At 38.7% G+C, this 16,721-nt stretch overlaps 1 protein-coding gene across 1 annotated transcript in view; it reads right to left on the bottom strand.

Annotated features, from left to right (window-relative positions):
• Positions 1-273: 273 nt before the first annotated feature.
• Positions 274-16,721, bottom strand: part of LOC147442103 (uncharacterized) — a 47,913-nt gene continuing 31,465 nt past the window's right edge. Inside the window, exons 3-4 of the mRNA XM_086528402.1 lie at positions 661-10,215; positions 274-545 (exon numbers count right to left, since the gene is read on the bottom strand). Of these exons, the coding sequence (XP_086384528.1) occupies positions 4,928-5,662 (735 nt within the window). The 5' untranslated portion in view covers positions 5,663-10,215 and the 3' untranslated portion in view covers positions 274-545; positions 661-4,927. The remainder of the gene's footprint in view (positions 546-660; positions 10,216-16,721) is intronic.

The following is a 16,721-nucleotide window of genomic DNA, read 5'->3' as shown; positions in this document are numbered from 1 at the left end:
TCGAAGCCGCATCATGACTTCTTTGATAAGAACCATCAAAATATAACAGTGAGGCATCAGATATGGCAAGAGTCTTGACTTCCTTCTTTCGCACCACCCATTCCTTAACCAAAACAGGAGTTTCTTTATAAGTGAGTAAATCTACCACGGTAGCCCCAGTAGTCTCTTCTACTAAAAAGGTGAACTGAAACTCTTGAAGTTCAATAATCCATTTCATCACTATTTTTTATATATTCAAATTATTGAACAACTGAGGAAGCAATGAACAACTAGTAAGAAAAGTGAACAACTTTTGCAACAGAATGCCTGAACTCCTACAAGAATAAACCATACTGGTCATCACCAATTCAATTTCAGAGTAATCTCTTTCATGAGGAGTCTTCACTCTGCTAGCATAATGAACATGCTTCATATACTAAGATTCCTTTCCCCTTTGCAATAACATGGGCCCAGTGGCATCATCTCCCACTGATGGGTTAACAAAAAACTCCTTTTCCCAGTCAGGAGCTTGCATAATGGCTAGTATACTCAAAACTTCTTTGACTCTGTCAAAAACATCTTCACAATCATGTGTCCACTCCAAAGGATCATTCTTAACTTCTTGCTGCAATAAATACAATAATTGTGATGCCAAAGGTATGAAACGAGACATATATTTACCCTTTTGTATGAAAGTGGCCAACTGCTTGGTATCCTTTGGAGATGATAGCAATAACAAAGCTTCCACTTTCTCTGGATCTGCTTCTATCCCATTTTTTGAAATCACATGTCCAAGAAGCTTCACTCTTGGCTGCACCAAATGACACTTCTTACGGTTCAACTGACGCCCGCATTCATCATACCTTGCAAAAGTCATTTAAGCTTTTAAACATGCTCCTTCCTTAAATTGTATACACAGGAATCATCTATAAATCCTTTGACAAACTTTACAAGGAACGGGGTAAGGACCCAAACCACTTTTCTTTCAAAATCTCTAGGCCCAGGTGTTAACACAAAAGGAAGGCAGTAGCAAAAGTAGAAACAACCCCATGGCGTGATAAAAGTAGTCTTTTTTTTATCTTCAAGAGCAAGGATAAGCTGAAAATATCATGAATAACCATCAGAGGCACTATATCTTTCAAAGCCAGCCACTGCATCTACAAGTTGATCAATGAAAGGTAAAGGGTAAGGATCTTTCTTGGTCACTGCATTTAATGGCTTATAATCAACACAAACTCTCCAATGCCCATCTTTCTTTGGAGTGACCACTATAGGGCTCACCCATTATTTAGCATTATCAACTGACACAATGAACCCTGCATCCAAAAGCTTATCCACTTCTTCCTTTAAAGCATTCATTTGCTCTTTACCCATCCATCTTAATTTTTGCCTTATTGGCTTTGCCCCTATTGGGGGCTTCTATCGTTGCATAGCTCCAATGACCAACAAAATTATCAATCCGGAGGGATGAGCTACCCGACTAGGGCATGGAAACACTCACACGAGTAGTGAGCTAATCATGGCAACACAAATGGTGACTCTATGAGGTGAGGTTCTTGGCCTATGGAGGAGCTAAGCCACAATGGTTGGCCATCTCCACATCCACTTCCCTTCACCTCCAATCAATCCACTCACACACACTAAAGATTGCATGACACACACAAAACTAATCCTATCATGCAACACACTAATCGCAAGCACACACACATAGATCTATCAAGCACCACACTCCAATCAAACCTACATGCACACACAATCAAAAGAGGGCAATCACACAAGATTAGAGAGGGATTAACCATAAATTAGTTAAGATCTAGCAAATCAAAGCATCATTAGCAATCATAAGAAGCATGAGAGAGGCATAGTGAAAGAGAATTAAGCAAGAGAATTAAGCATTGATTAGTGTTAACCAAGTCACATGAGCAAGGAGAAGCTCAAGGACTCCATAGCTACACACCTCAAGAGCTCTCACCAAAGAGTGCTCTCAACAAATGAGCTTAAGAAACCTAATACACTGCCTTATATACCTAGGGTAAAAATATGCAATGTCCGGGCACCCAAGTCTGCTATCTCGGCACACTAACTGACCTGTTCTTTATAGCTTGGAACTCCCATTGAGCCCGTAACACATTAAAAATATTACAATGGCTTAAATAAATCGAGAATTTATAATACATGACCATTTTGGAAAAATGTGAAAAATGTGTAACTCCAATCTTTACTGCTTCTTTGTATTCATCCTCGATGTGCATTTGTACGTCTTCGGTCTTTAGCAGCTTCTGTTAACTGACGTTGACTTAGTTAACATTCCTCCCTTCCGATTTTAGTGCCCGTCCTCGGGCACTTTTGAAAAGTGTCTGTGGAGGTTGTGGAAGGTTTTTGATTGGTTGTTGATGGGCTGATCGTCTTTATTTGTCATTGAATTTGTTGATGTGGTTCAATTTGCTGCAGCATCTTGATTGGTCCAAATATGTCTGATGTGACAGACGATGTTGCATTTGTCCGTTGTTATAGCATAATGATGAGGATGCTGTTTTTTTATGAAAAGTATGTACAAGGGAAGTAGAATGATGAGGTTCTAAATTAGGGTCTAATACTTGGATGACCAAAGGGAAAAAACCCAGTGGAAAAAAAGTACCTTTGGGTTACGCGCATTATTGGAGTACTCATTATCATGGGAAATATTAATAAAGTACTCAAGAGATTATTTGTTGATAGATATGGAATTAAAAAGGCAGCAAATAAAAAAGGGTAGCATGATGGAACATTGATTTACCTGTTTTTAGTCCACTCAAGGTGCATAGGTGGTAGCAAAAAGAGTGTGTCATGCATATGTCCAATAATGGGACATCTTATTTATGCATACACAGAAATGCATGGGAAACAATATGTTGTGCAAGAAGGATTTTGAGGGGTTCTTCAAAAAGATGATGTAGCTAGAAAAAGCATATGTCATGGCTTTGCAAGTTGGCACCCCTTTAAGAATGATTTTCGTTGACGAGGATATGATGCACTGTGCGTGAGTGTTGGACTCTACAACACTCCACGATTTGTAAGTTAATAGACTTTGACTCTTATGCTCATCTCATCTAGCATGAAAGACACGACTTAAATATGCTCAACTCTTCCAGCTTGAGCATAAGCTTAATAACTACGACTCTTAGCACAGAGTTTAATATGACTTGAAGCTTTGGATATAATACTTTGCTCATTTTATGGCTCAACAGCCCAACTCTGACTATGCCAACAAGTGTTTTTTGCACCGTGGCGGCTTGATTTTTTACATTCTTGTGTTTACTACAAACACTTCTTCAACTAAAAGTAAGCTTGGACCAAGTTGGCATTGAAGGTTTCTTTTGCCATACCTGTTTTATCTTCTTTGAATCTGCATTCATGTTGGTTGGATGGTCCTTCTTTGACTATGAAGACTCCATTATTTGTTTGATTCTCCAATTAGACATGTTGATAGGAGTCTTTGATGTTGGTGTATGCCTTTGTTCACTGTCGACATTTGGCTTTCACCAGGAGCATTGGAAGACTTAGGAATCCAAATCTCTTGATGACCTTTGTATCTCCATTTTTGACTTTGCTTTGCTCTAGGTCTTGTTGAGCTCTTGAGATCTTCATGTAGGTTTGGTGTAGATGTAGTTGGCTTGTGGTTGATTGGTAGCCAAATCTTTGTATAACCTGTGTAGAATCCTTGTCCAAGAGGAAGATTCTTTGAGATCCTTCTTTGTTCTGTATCCTCTTGAGAGTTGTGGTAGACTTCAACACCTTTTGATGTTGTCCTGTTGTATACCTACTTCTTAGGTATCCTAGGATATTGTCGAGGTTGATACCTTGTGGGCCTTCTTTCTGGGGAGGGTCTTGATGTTACTTCATATGCTCTAACATGTGGTTTTGGTACCCATATTTGTTTGTTACCTCTATAGTACTCCTGTTCTTTTAAGCTCCATTGTGATGCTATCCATCCCATGTGTTTGTCTTTTTTGTGTTGATTTCATGTCTTTAATCCAAAATGGATCATTGACTTTGACTAAACTGCTCGGAACAAACATTTGCTTGACTATCTTTTGCGTACTTTGGCTAAAATATCTTTGTTTTTCTGGGTGTCTCCTTAGAGGTTTCAGTTGGGTCAGCACTTGACTTGAAGTTTTGAAAGCCTGACTTACTTGTAGAAGGTGATCCATGAGGGTTCTTTGATGTAGAAGCATATGATGCTACACCTTCTTTGATAATCGGTGGAAGGTCCACTTTTGTTTTACCTTTGTCTACAATTGTGACTTCTGTAAATCTGAATCTAGCCTTAACGGTACCTGTAAATATTGTTTTCTTCCTCTTGGAGAAGAGAGTATTAGCATTGTATCTTCTTTGTAGGCCTTGTGTTGTTCTAACCACTGATGTCCAAGGATGACATCTACAAACATTTCTTTTGAAGGCTTTACTTGAAACTTCACCTGCTCTTTATGATCTTGGATGCTAAGGGTAGCAACCATTTCTTCTTGATTTGTAGCCTTACCCATGTCTTTTCTCTTACCTGGATTGCCGTCAGTAATCTGCTCTGGATGTTGTCTGCAACCATATTGCAATTTTCTTCGTTATCCAGTAGAGCATTGCATTTGACACTTGCTCCTTTTGTGTTGCTGAGAACTATAGCTATTCTTTTTGTTGTTTCTATTGAAGATCTTTGTCCTGCTTTTGCCATGGTCTCATCTTGATCTAACTATGTCTCTATGGAGGGTGGCTTGAGATTTTGTTTTCCAATCTGACTTACATCAGCTGATTCACCTGGCAATGTCTGGATCTTTGGACTTCCTATTGCTTCTTGGTTGTCTGCAACCTCACTCTTCTTAACTTCTGGCTTTGGTGGCATTCTCTGCTCAATAGCTTTTGTGGTTGCTCTTTGCTCTGTTTGATCTGCAATTGCTATTGCATGATTGTCTTTAAGCTATTCTGAAGTTCTGATTGATGGAGATGAACCATCTTCAATAAGATCTTCCATTTTAATTGTGTTTGAGGACTTTGTGCTGTCGTTCGCGGGTGGCCATTGTTGGTCTCCGTTCTTTGTTGTCTCTAAAGACTGCATCTTGTTTACATTCTGTATCTCTAACAACTTTTGGGCCATTGGCATTCCCATTATGATGTCGTCTGGCATATCTTTTGTTGTGATCACATGAAATTGAGCTATGATGATCTGTGAACTTACTTCCATGGTAGTGGAGATGATTCCCCAACAATTTTCTCGTTTGTCTCCTGATATGCTCACAAATGCAGGAGCATCTTCCAGCTGTGGTTGGCCACATCTTTTCCAAGTGCAAAAGGACATGAGGTTCTCTAGTTGAAAATCTAGCATTACTTCACTTGAGAGTTTTTCTTCATTCTGACCAACAATGTTGCACTTGATCATCTTAGGATTTCTTTCTGTATTGATTGATTCTGTTGTGGCAGTGTCCTTTGGTTGAGCTTTATCCGCATTTTCTTTGCTTTGACCACCTGCTTCAATCGATGTTGACTCGTATGACTGTGATACTGCACTTTTTGTTTGCAATTGATGAGCATTATCCCCCTGCATTTGGGTAACTTTTGATCTTAATAGATCCACTCTACTTTCTGGCAGAATCTGTCTCTTCGGAGGAGATCTTGGTGGTGACCTTTGCATAGCTTTTTGGACTTTAGCTTTCATTGATTTTGAATTTTCTATCACCTATTCTGGCAGCTTGAGGCTACGCATCATCTTCAGATAGTCTTTGACTTCAGTCGGGCCATCTGTATGGGTTTGTACAAGGTCATGAACCTGTTGGTATACATTGCCATTTGCATCTTGATATGCATATCCAAGCTTGGTCACATGTAACTATTTGAACACTATTGGATTTGTCAGCTTTTGACTTTGACTTGTGGAGATCAACTGAACTTCTGTCCTTGATGATCTTCATAGAGGCATTTGTTTGCAGATTCTAAGGGAACTTGGGTCAATTGGAAACTTCCAACGATCATATGATCTTTCAATGGTTTCTGCCTTGAAGGGGTATGTTGGTTAAAGGCTCTAGGGCTTCTAACTAGTGTAGCTTCATTGTAAGAGTTCAAAAATATTTGAATCTGGTTTAGTCTCACCTTTTGGGACTGTGAAGGCACACTTTGGGTAGCACTATTGATGTTTGGCATCTGTAAACCTTCTGCATAGTTTTCTATGTATCTTCGTGAAACATGACAAATTATTCCCCAAGTCAAGCTATAGATAGCATTATCTTTGCCCTGATATTGTCTATCCCATGGGTCTCCTATGATATGAGATTCTGTGGTTTCAGGACCCAATGCATCATAGATGCTAGACTCTCGTCTATATCTACGACTGTTTTGATCAAAGCATATGCTCGTTTGGTCACAACATCGAAGCTTGATTTTAGATGGAGGAGAGTTTGGCTCTAAACAGATTTCTAGGTTCACCCGATTAATATCCTTCAGCTCTACAGAGGATGGGCTATAATAGATTCTTTCCTCTAAAATGAACATTCCTTTCTGATCTATCACTGGATGCACTTCTATGAGCTGGTATATGGGCCGTTCAAACACTGGTTGATCCTTTTTGTACAGTTTCCCTTTTTGGTCTACATAGTGTGCATATGAATTATGTGTATCATACAAAGCTAACATCATTCTATTTGATGTGTCCCTTAGACTCGTGAATGATTGCACACTTGTGGCAGTGGATGCAAAATCATTTGCAAACCTAACAGTCTTTTTAATTTTCGGTGATATCTCGACACCTTGACCAAATTTATGCAAGAATTTGTTGTTCAAAGAATCAACTTTAAGCTTTTCAGGTGCCTGTGCATCTTTATGCTGATTTTGAACTTGCAATGCTTTTACTGGTGCTTCTAACGGTAATGCAGAATCATCCAATTGCAATAAAAGTGACAAGTTAAATGCACTTACATCAAGATTCGCATTTTCAATTTTCTATGTACCTTGCTTGGCAATTGATATGTCCCTGTTGTCTGGATTTCTTGGACAATCTTCATAATAATGTCCACCTTTTCATCCCAATCTGAGCAATATGCCATGACTAGTGGTATTCCAATTGTCTTTGTCATGTCAAGATCTTGCTGAGAAGCTTCTATTTCTGTGCTTGCCAAGTTGTCGGCATCTTCTTTTAAAACACTAAGCATCAAGCTGTAGATTGCTCCGTCTTTACCTTGGTACTATCTTTGATTTGGTTCTCCAATTAGATTGGCTCCAATTGACTGATCTGTTGGATCTTGCAATTCTGGCTCTCGACTATAGATCTGACCACTGTAATCCATGTACAATGACCTTGATTGCATATGCACCAACTGTATGTTTTGCTGGCTTGTGCAGATTTCTGGATAAACACTTGGGTTAATTTTTTGAACTTCTATCTGCACTTCATCTTTGAGCTTGCAATACCTGGCTCCACTGAAGTTTGTGAACATATGGGAGTTCTCTAAATCTGGATTTACTTTGATCAATAGGATCTTGGCTCATGTGCTGCCTTTGCTGCTCATCAAGTATCTATGGCTATAAAATTTGCTCTGTTGCAATTGTATCTGTGTTGCCACTGCTACGAGCTTGCTCGGTTGTACTTGAATTCTCGGCTCGACTTGAGTCCATGCTGGCTTAATCTTCAAAAACTGTCTCCTAGCAGATTCTGGTGCTGATTAGCATAATTTATGTTTCTTTGGCTTGATAAAACTGCTTGTGGCAAAGCACTTTTGCAGTTGATTGCTCTTCAGACTCACAAGAGTTGATTATCCACCGTGATTTCTGTCCCTGTTCGTCCAACTGGAAGCTAATTTGCAATGCTTGATTTTGATAATTTAAAAAATTGTCTATCGCTCACAGCTTCGACTTGGTCTTTTTGCTCGCTTTTCTTGACCGTTTTTTTGCTGATTAGGATCGCATTGTGGTTTGTGATTTTCCCAGTGGTTTCGACGACTTTCTTTTTCTTTTTATTGTTTTTTGTGAAATTTTAAATTTTCTAATTTTTTTTCATATTTTTATGATTTTTAAATAATTTTTTTGAAAAAGTTTTTATTTTTAAAGAATTTTTTTGGGAGTTTCGTAATTTTTATGGAATTTTTTCAAGGTCTTATGAAATTTTTATTATTTATTAGAATTTTTCCTAGCAGTTTATGATTTTTTACTGATTTCTTTTTTACTTTTTATGAATTGTTTTACAGTTTTTGTGATTTATCTGTTTTTTTTTAAAATGAATTTTCTAAGAGTTTTTTTATTTTTTGTGAATTATTTATGAGTTTCTCTATTTTTGTAAATTTTTATTGGATTTTTGGAATTTTTATTGTTTTTTGTGATATTTAAAGGTTTGGTGTTTTTTTGTATTTTCTTTTTGTTTTTATTTTTGACTAATATACAAATAAATGAAATGAAAGTGAGAGAAAAGAAAATGAAATTGAATTGAAATGAAATGAAATTTAAAGGGAATGAAATGAAATTGAAAAGAAACAAAATGAAATAAATAAAAAAGTCAATGACACAAAAAAAAGCAAAAAGACAAGGCTCAGCAACAGCCGTTGAGGAAAGAGAGAAAGAGAGGTCCTTTTTTTTTTGTCTTCTTGTAGCTTAATGAATTGTGTGTGTAGGGGTGCGTTCACGCATGTGTGTGTGTGTGTGTGTGTGTGTGTGTGATGGTTGACGACGTTCAACCGTACTGACGAGGGGGACGAGAGAGAGAGAATGACAGTGACTTGGCGTGCAATACGAGATAGAAAGAGAGAGAGATATTTGTCGTTGCTGACGTGGCGTGCTACAATTGGTGCGTAGGAGGAAGTGACAAGGGAGCAAGAGAGAGAGAGTCAACACTTTTCGGGGTGGCAACGCGAGCCTGCAAAAAATCAAAAATCACCATCGAGTTTGCCACAAATATCGACACCATACCAGACCGCACGCCAAGGTTCGAAAAATCCCATTGGTCCGCATCGAAGCTCAAAATTCGTTTTATTTTTATTTTCGAACGTCTTAAAGTGCCAAAAGTAGGCCGAAAATCACCCGAGAACACAAAAAATCATCCGAAAATCCCAAAAATTGCCAAAAAATTCCCAAAATTTTTTAAAAATCTTAAAAAATCATCGACAATCACAATTCAACATTTTGACCGCATAAGCACACCAATAGCAATTTTTATCGCAAATGTCAAATTCAACAAAATCATCAACCCGGCCCTCGAAAATAGCAAATCGCTCAACATTTGGCAAACAAAAGTCCAAATGCGTTCGAAATCAATCCGTAATCACACATTCAAAACAGCTCCCAAAGATTGCAAGATATCAAATTTTTATGGAATTATACAAAAATTAGCGTAAAATTTATCGAAAAGTTTTAAAAATTATCCAAAAAATACACATGTTTTTTTTGAAAATTTTCCACACATAGGGGATTAGTGCAGTCAAATAAAATCACAAAAAGCACATCAATACAATTGCCAAATAATATGATCAATAAAATCTAAACTAAGCAATTAAATCGGCAAAATTAGCGACAAAATTAGGTCAAAATTGACACATTTGGAGTGTGTAAATACCTGTTTTAAGCTCAAAAATGCAACAATTAACCATTACACACATCAAATATGCAATCAAAAATTGAATTAATCATGCACATTAAGCACTTTTTAGGCGCACACACACTAATAATTGGTAATTTTTACCAATCTTTAGGTGCGCACACAAAAGGGTTAATCTTGTCAAAATTGCAATGTGATTTCACAACTCTCTTGTTGGGTATGACCACAACACAAATCAATCATCACAATTGAAAAATCATTAAGCACACATTGATTTTTAGGTGCATAAACAAGGGCAAAATAGTGCACACACTTAAAATTAGGCATACACACACTCAATTAGAATGCACACACTTGATTTTAGTGCACACACACTTGCAATTGACCATTCAAGCATGCAATTAGATCAACTAGGCACACAATTAGCAATGCACGTTCATCAATTAGCAATTGAACTTATCAATTTCATATGCCACCAAATCTGAAAAATTTCGGCATTACGACGGCATGAAAACGAACAATCGAAAAATTTCTTAGCATCAACATTGCATTGCAACGACATAGCATTGACATTACATTGCATTATGGTGGAGTCTCTACACAATTCTACACATCTTTAGATTCTAGGGAGGTTGAAAATACCACCTTGATTACCTTTCCATTGAAGATCGATTGAACGGTTGAAAGCTCCAATCCTTCATAGAAAATTAGTGTGTAAGTTAGCAAAAATTAGTGAAATTAGCAAGGGGTTAGTGTGAAATTAGAGTGTGTAAACACACAATCAACAAGATACGGTGACAAATCAGGAAATAATGCACACATTGCTTCATGCACACACATCCAACATCCACAAAACCATAAACACACAAGTGAAATTAGTAGGAAACACATTCGATTATGCCACAATTACCCTAGCGTAGGCCATTGTCCCCGGCAGTAATGCCAAATGTTGGGGGGTTTTATCGTTGCATAGCTCCAATGACCAACAAAATTATTAATCTGGAGGGATGAGCTACCCGACTATGGCATGGAAACACTCACATGATTAGTGAGCTAATCATGGCAACACGAATGGTGACTCTATGAGATGAGCTTCTCGGCCTATGGAGGAGCTAAGCCACAATGGTTGGCCATCTCCACATCCACTTCCCTTCACCTTCAATCAACCCAATCACACACACTAACGATTGCAAGACGCACACAACACTAATCCTATCATGCAACACACTAATCGCAAGCACACACACATAGATCTATCGAGCACCACACTCCAATAAAACCTACATGCACACACAAGCAAAAGAGGGCAATCACACAAGATTAGAGAGGGATTAACCACTAATTAGTTAGGATCTAGCTAATCAAAGCATCATTGGCAATCATAAGACACATGAGAAAGGCATAGTGAAAGATAATTAAGCATTGATTAGTGTTAACCAAGTCACATGAGCAAGGAGAATCTCAAGGACTCCATAGCCACACACCTCAAGAGCTCTCACCAAAGAGTGCTCTCAACAAATGAGCTTGAGAACCCTAATTTCTTTTACACACTGCCTTATATACCTATGATAAAAATATGCAATGTCCAGGGGCCCAAGGCCTTTAGGACTCCACCACTTACTGAATCTGCTACCTGGGCACACTAATTGAGTCGTTCTTTGCATCTTGGAACTCCCATTGAGCCCATAACACATTAAAAATATTACAATGGCTTGATATAAATCAAGAATTTACAAAACATGACCATTTTGGAAAAATGTGGAAAATGTGTAGCTCCAATGTTTACTGCTTCTTTGTATTCATCATTGATGTACATTCGTACGTCTTCGGTCTTTAGAAGCTTCTGTCAACTGATGTTGACTCAGTTAACAACCCCTTCAATTAGTTCAATCTTCACATGATCTCCAACAAAACCCCTTATTTCTTGATATGAAGTGATGAAAAGATTTGGAACCCTGTTCAACATTGTTAAATATTCCCTTCTGTTTCTTTGTGTCAAATTAGTACTCAACATATTTTGAATCAACTCCTTCTTCACTGGCAATTTCTATTTAGGCTGCATTGACTCCTCAAGCTGGTCTAAACGGCTTGAAGCATTTATGTTCCGTGACACTTGCAACATTTCACCCACATGGACGTCTATCTGGCACTACTTATAGAAGAGCTCCAAATGTTATGGACAGGAGTCGATGTGGTTGATATGTCCCAATCAATCAGACAACAGAATGTACATGTGCAAGGCGTTCTCACGTGGACCATGCACGATTGGCCAGCCTTCGGTGAGTGCTCAGGTAAGTGCCTTTGAAACCATTACACACATGTTATTCCTGGTTATGCCAATGCTGTTATATTTTAATTTTGTGATGTTTCAAGCTTGAGTTACTCGAGCAATCATGTATATCCAAAATGTGGTCCTCGACTTGGCTTCCGCCACTCTGAGCATTTGAGCAAGATAGTTTATGAGAAGCATGGTAGATTTTTGCCCAAAGGACATGAGCTACATGGACCAAACATATGCAAACATGACATCCATCCACTGAAAGCGAGCGATTGGAAAAACATGTGGCTGGAGAGGAGATATTGGATGCCACCTGGAATGAAAAGACTTTCTATTTTCCATGAACTCCCGTACTGGAGTGACCTGCTGATTAATCATTTGCTCGACCCAATGCACATCTTCAAGAATGTGGGGGAGATCATATGGAAAACCAACACTGGAAAAAGGGAGAGCAAGGCCCAAAGAGATGACATGCAGGCTGTGGGTCGAATGCCAGAGATGTAGCCTTGACTTAAACCCAATGGGAAGTTTGCTATACCAAAAGGACCATGCGTTGTGAGTGATGCAGAAGAGCAACAAGTGAAGAAGACTATATCTTCACTTAAGACTCCTACTCGGTGCATGCAATGTTTGAAAACGGCTTTTACAAGAGATGACAATCTCAATGGTCTTAAGTCCCACAATTGACACAAATTTTTACAGTTTATCTTACCAATTGCCATAAATGATTGTTTGATAGATGACATTAGAAGAACAATCTACAAAATCAGTGACTTTGTACGTTGGATCGATTCAAAAGAGATAAGAGAAGATAGCATCGATGCAGCACGCTTAAATGCTATTGAAGCAGTGTGCATGGTGGAGATGTACTTTCCAACAAACATTTTTACCATCCAAATGCATGTACTTGTGCATGTGATCGATGAATTTGCAGTTGCTAGGGTAGTCCATAGCAGGTGGATGTTCTTTTTGAAGAGATTTATGAAGACTTTAAAGGGGTTCGTTTGTCAAAGGGCTTGCCCCGAGGGTAGCATGGTCGAAGGATGGCTTATACAAGATTCTCTTGTCCTCATCAATGAATTATTGGTCTCAATTGATTCAAAAATGCCCTAAATGTGGACTACTGAGGTCAACATAAAGGTGACAGGGGACGAGTCGTAGAGACAAGGCATCCTTAGGAAGATGGACATCACAATGCGAGAAAAGGTTATGATATTTTGCCTTCTCAACTCAAACATCATGCAAAAGTGGCTAGAGAGGTACGAAGGGAAAAAGCAACAACGCTTGATAGATCACCTACAATTCAAGAGCAACCGTGCCACTAGAAACCTTCCTTTTCCAAATCATCTTCAAAAATTGCCCGACTTTCCAACTGGGTGGTGGTTAGATGTGACAATCTCAGAGGCAAAGAGAAATGGAGTGTTGATTACTGAAGAGGAAGAGGAGATGTCAAGGGGTTGCAATTGGCATGTATATTTTCATAACTTCCTTTTTGAGCTCCACATGATAACATTACTTTGATAACTGTTAGCAGCGGCTAACACAGGCTACACCATTTATGCACCAAGTTGTGGATGTGCCATAGTGCACAGTATTTACTTCTCATTGTATAGGGCTTGGGCTCATTTAGGAGTTCCAAAGTTGTATGAGTCTAGGCAAGAGAGCTCACTTTATCCCATAGTTGAAGGGTTTGAGGCCCAAAACTATAAAAGAGCCCTATGCTTAATGAGAGGTCATTCTTGAGTGGTCCTTTTGAGAACTCTCTCCCTAGAGGAGGTTTTGATGGCCTAGCCTTTGAGCTTAATGCCCATGCTTAGAAGGCTAGTGCTAATCACATGTAATTAGTGTAATCCTCTCTTAATTAATCTAGTCTTCATTATGTTGTCAATCATGTTTATCTACTTTCCTTCATTGTTTTGAAGTGTTGATCTTCTCTAATCTAACTCTTACTTATGCTAAGCTATCCGATTAGTGGAGTCCTTATCTAACTCTCTCAATTAAGCGGAGTGGGCGTACTCATGATTGAGGGATTAGAGTTGTCCTCTAATGGTGTGCTTGTGTGTGTGTAGGTTTAAGAAGCCTTGAGCTTAATTTGATTATGTGTGACTTGATTTGGACACCATGATGGGCATGGTTGGGGTGGCCGACTTGAATGCGATCTTGTGTGCTTAATCGTCAATGCATGTAATTAGAGTTGTGCTTGAGAGATTCCAAGATTAGTGTGTTTCACTTCGTTGCTTGATGTGTGTAGATGATTGCTTGAAATTGATGTTTGATGTGCGATTAGCATTAGTTGATTTGGGATGATTTCTAATTGCATTGGAGGATGCACACTCTTGAATCCTCTCAATCTTTGCATCCGATGACGCTCTCGCACATTCTTTGTGTGATGCCTCCAAGCCCTAGCCGGGTCATGCTCTCTCTCTCCGGATTGATAGATTTGTGGGAGATTGCCTATGCTATGGCGAGCCTCCAACATTGGCGCCGCTGCTGGGGACGGGTTGCCTACGCTAGTGGAGTTGAGGTTGCAAAAGATAAGAGTAATTTGATTACCGATTTCTTTTAATTAGGTAGGATTTGATTTTTGTGTAGTGTAATTAGGTTTAATTAGATGTGTATAGAGTCATTTCACCCCAAAAACCCCTAAATTCTCTTTTGATTTTGCTAATTTTTCACTAACCTTCACTAATTTTGCACCCATTCATGCTAATTTCGTGCTAATTGTACTAATTCCATGCTAATTGTGCTAACCTAACCACTAATTTTGATTTGGAATGTATGCTAAATCCCCTTAATTGAGGAGGATCATCACTCTTAATTGCTAATCTATGCCTTCATGTGATTGAGTGTTATTTTGGTCAAATTTTTGATCAATTTTGGACCAAATCGGAGTTGCACACATGTGTGTGGATGATGGAATCGTCGCGTGGAGCAAGGATTAGCCAGGATGCAATCAATTGTAAGTGGATTGACCTACTCCGTTTAATTTTTGATTGATTAAGTTGATCCCATTGAGTTGCTAAATCATTGCTAAAATTAGGTGTGTGTGCCTAATTGATGGAATTTATGCCTAATTTGATGAAATTGGATGCCTAGATGCTTGAGGAATGGTAGTTTTGCATAAATTGTGTGTGGAAATCACTAAATTGATGTGTATGTGAGGCTATTCCGGTCATGGAGTAGGCCTAATTACCAAAATTAGGGCAAGATTTGAATGTGTGTGCCCATTTTAAAAAACTTTGATGAGAAGATTTATGGTCAAATTGAACACCTAAATGCTTGTAGATTGATGATTTTGCAAGAAATGTGTGTGCAAGCATTAGGAATTGGCCTAATTTCGTTGCTAATTGAGCAAAAAAATTGGATTTGTGCACCTAATTTTTGTGTGTGTGCAATGCTAAATTGAGTTAAAATTGGATCAATTTTTTATTAAAATTGAGTTAATTTAGCATGTATATACTCATGTATGTGTGATCAAGTGTGCAATTGATGAAATGCATGAGTGTTTAATGAAATTTTTGCACAAATCGATGGCCTAAATTTAGGTGTGTGTGCCTAATTAATGGCCAATTATGCCTAAATTGGGGATGAATAATTGGTAGCAAGTACCAATTATGATGATTATTAGATCTAAAGATTGGTGTGTACATAATTGATCAATTTGGGATTTTGATATGAATGACTCAATTTGTTCGTAATTGGGGATGATTGAGGTGCAATACCACTACCACATGTGCTAAATTGATTAAATATGGTGTACTTTTAGTTTTCCACAGTCACGTATGAATGACAAATATAAATCGGATTGAGCGATTAAGGCTATTGGATATGAGCAATTAAATTTGCAATGATTAAAAACCGGCTTAAATTGACTAATGTTTTGTGCCAATTGGGTTTGTCTAAATGTCGATATCTGCGGATAAGAGCAACTTAAGTTGCAATGGTTGGTCTGGTAGTGCAAATGAGATGACAACCTTAATTGATTTGCTTATGAGCATTGCCCAATTTAGTAAAAAGTGCATTGAAAATGGATTTTTTGCTCTTGAATTTGAAGCAATACCGATTGAAAATGGATTAATATGCATGCCTAAATTGCCAATGAGAAGGTTTGGATGCCAAAAGAGTGTTCTCGTGGATTTTTAATTACAATCGGTGTCCATTTGAACGTGAAGCAAACCAATTATTAAGCGGATGTGGTAATTCACTTTAAAAATAAAAACAAAAAATTGTGTGGCTTAAATTGCATGTCCAAATATCATTTTTGTGAAAAAGATTTTAAGTCGTACAAGCAGTGACACCATTTTCTCAGGCTCGACCTCACTTCTCTGTCGAAAGGCTTTACATGTTGTTGACCATGGGATCGAGCCCCAACCAAAATTTGAAAAGGAAAATTTAAGGCCCACCAAGCTAGCCTTTTTTGGCTTCCTCGCTGGCAGCCCACTCCCGCCTACTGGCTCGCCAAATGCTTGTCCCAAATTGGCCTGAGCCGGTTTGGCATTATCGCCACACACACGCGCTGTTGATTAAGGCTCACACAAACACACACACACACACACACACTTTTTGAGGTGCTGCTGACTCGGAGCGACCCCACCCGGCTGCCAGTCTTGGCTTATTCAAAAAAACACACCAAACGGGCTGTTTTCGCTGCTATTAGGGCTGCCGTCTTGTGCTCGATTCTACTGGCCCACCCAAGCTCTCTCTCTCTTCTCCACTTGCACCACTTCCCCTGGTCTTTGGACCCCACACGCATGCACTGCTTTGCCGCTTTCAAAGCACTGGTCAGAGTACAACTCACGCACACACACACCACTTTTTTCGGGTCCAGCCTTGGCTCACAGCACGTACTCATACACCTGTTTTCAACCGGCCCTGACCTATGAGCATGACCCCGTCTCTCATCAGACCCTACCACGCTCGACT

This window comes from Adiantum capillus-veneris, chromosome 14 (genome assembly GCF_014529385.1).
Source record: "Adiantum capillus-veneris isolate H3 chromosome 14, ASM1452938v2, whole genome shotgun sequence".
In the NCBI taxonomy this organism is placed as follows: domain Eukaryota; kingdom Viridiplantae; phylum Streptophyta; class Polypodiopsida; order Polypodiales; family Pteridaceae; genus Adiantum; species Adiantum capillus-veneris.
This window is presented reverse-complemented; position numbering and strand designations above follow the sequence as displayed.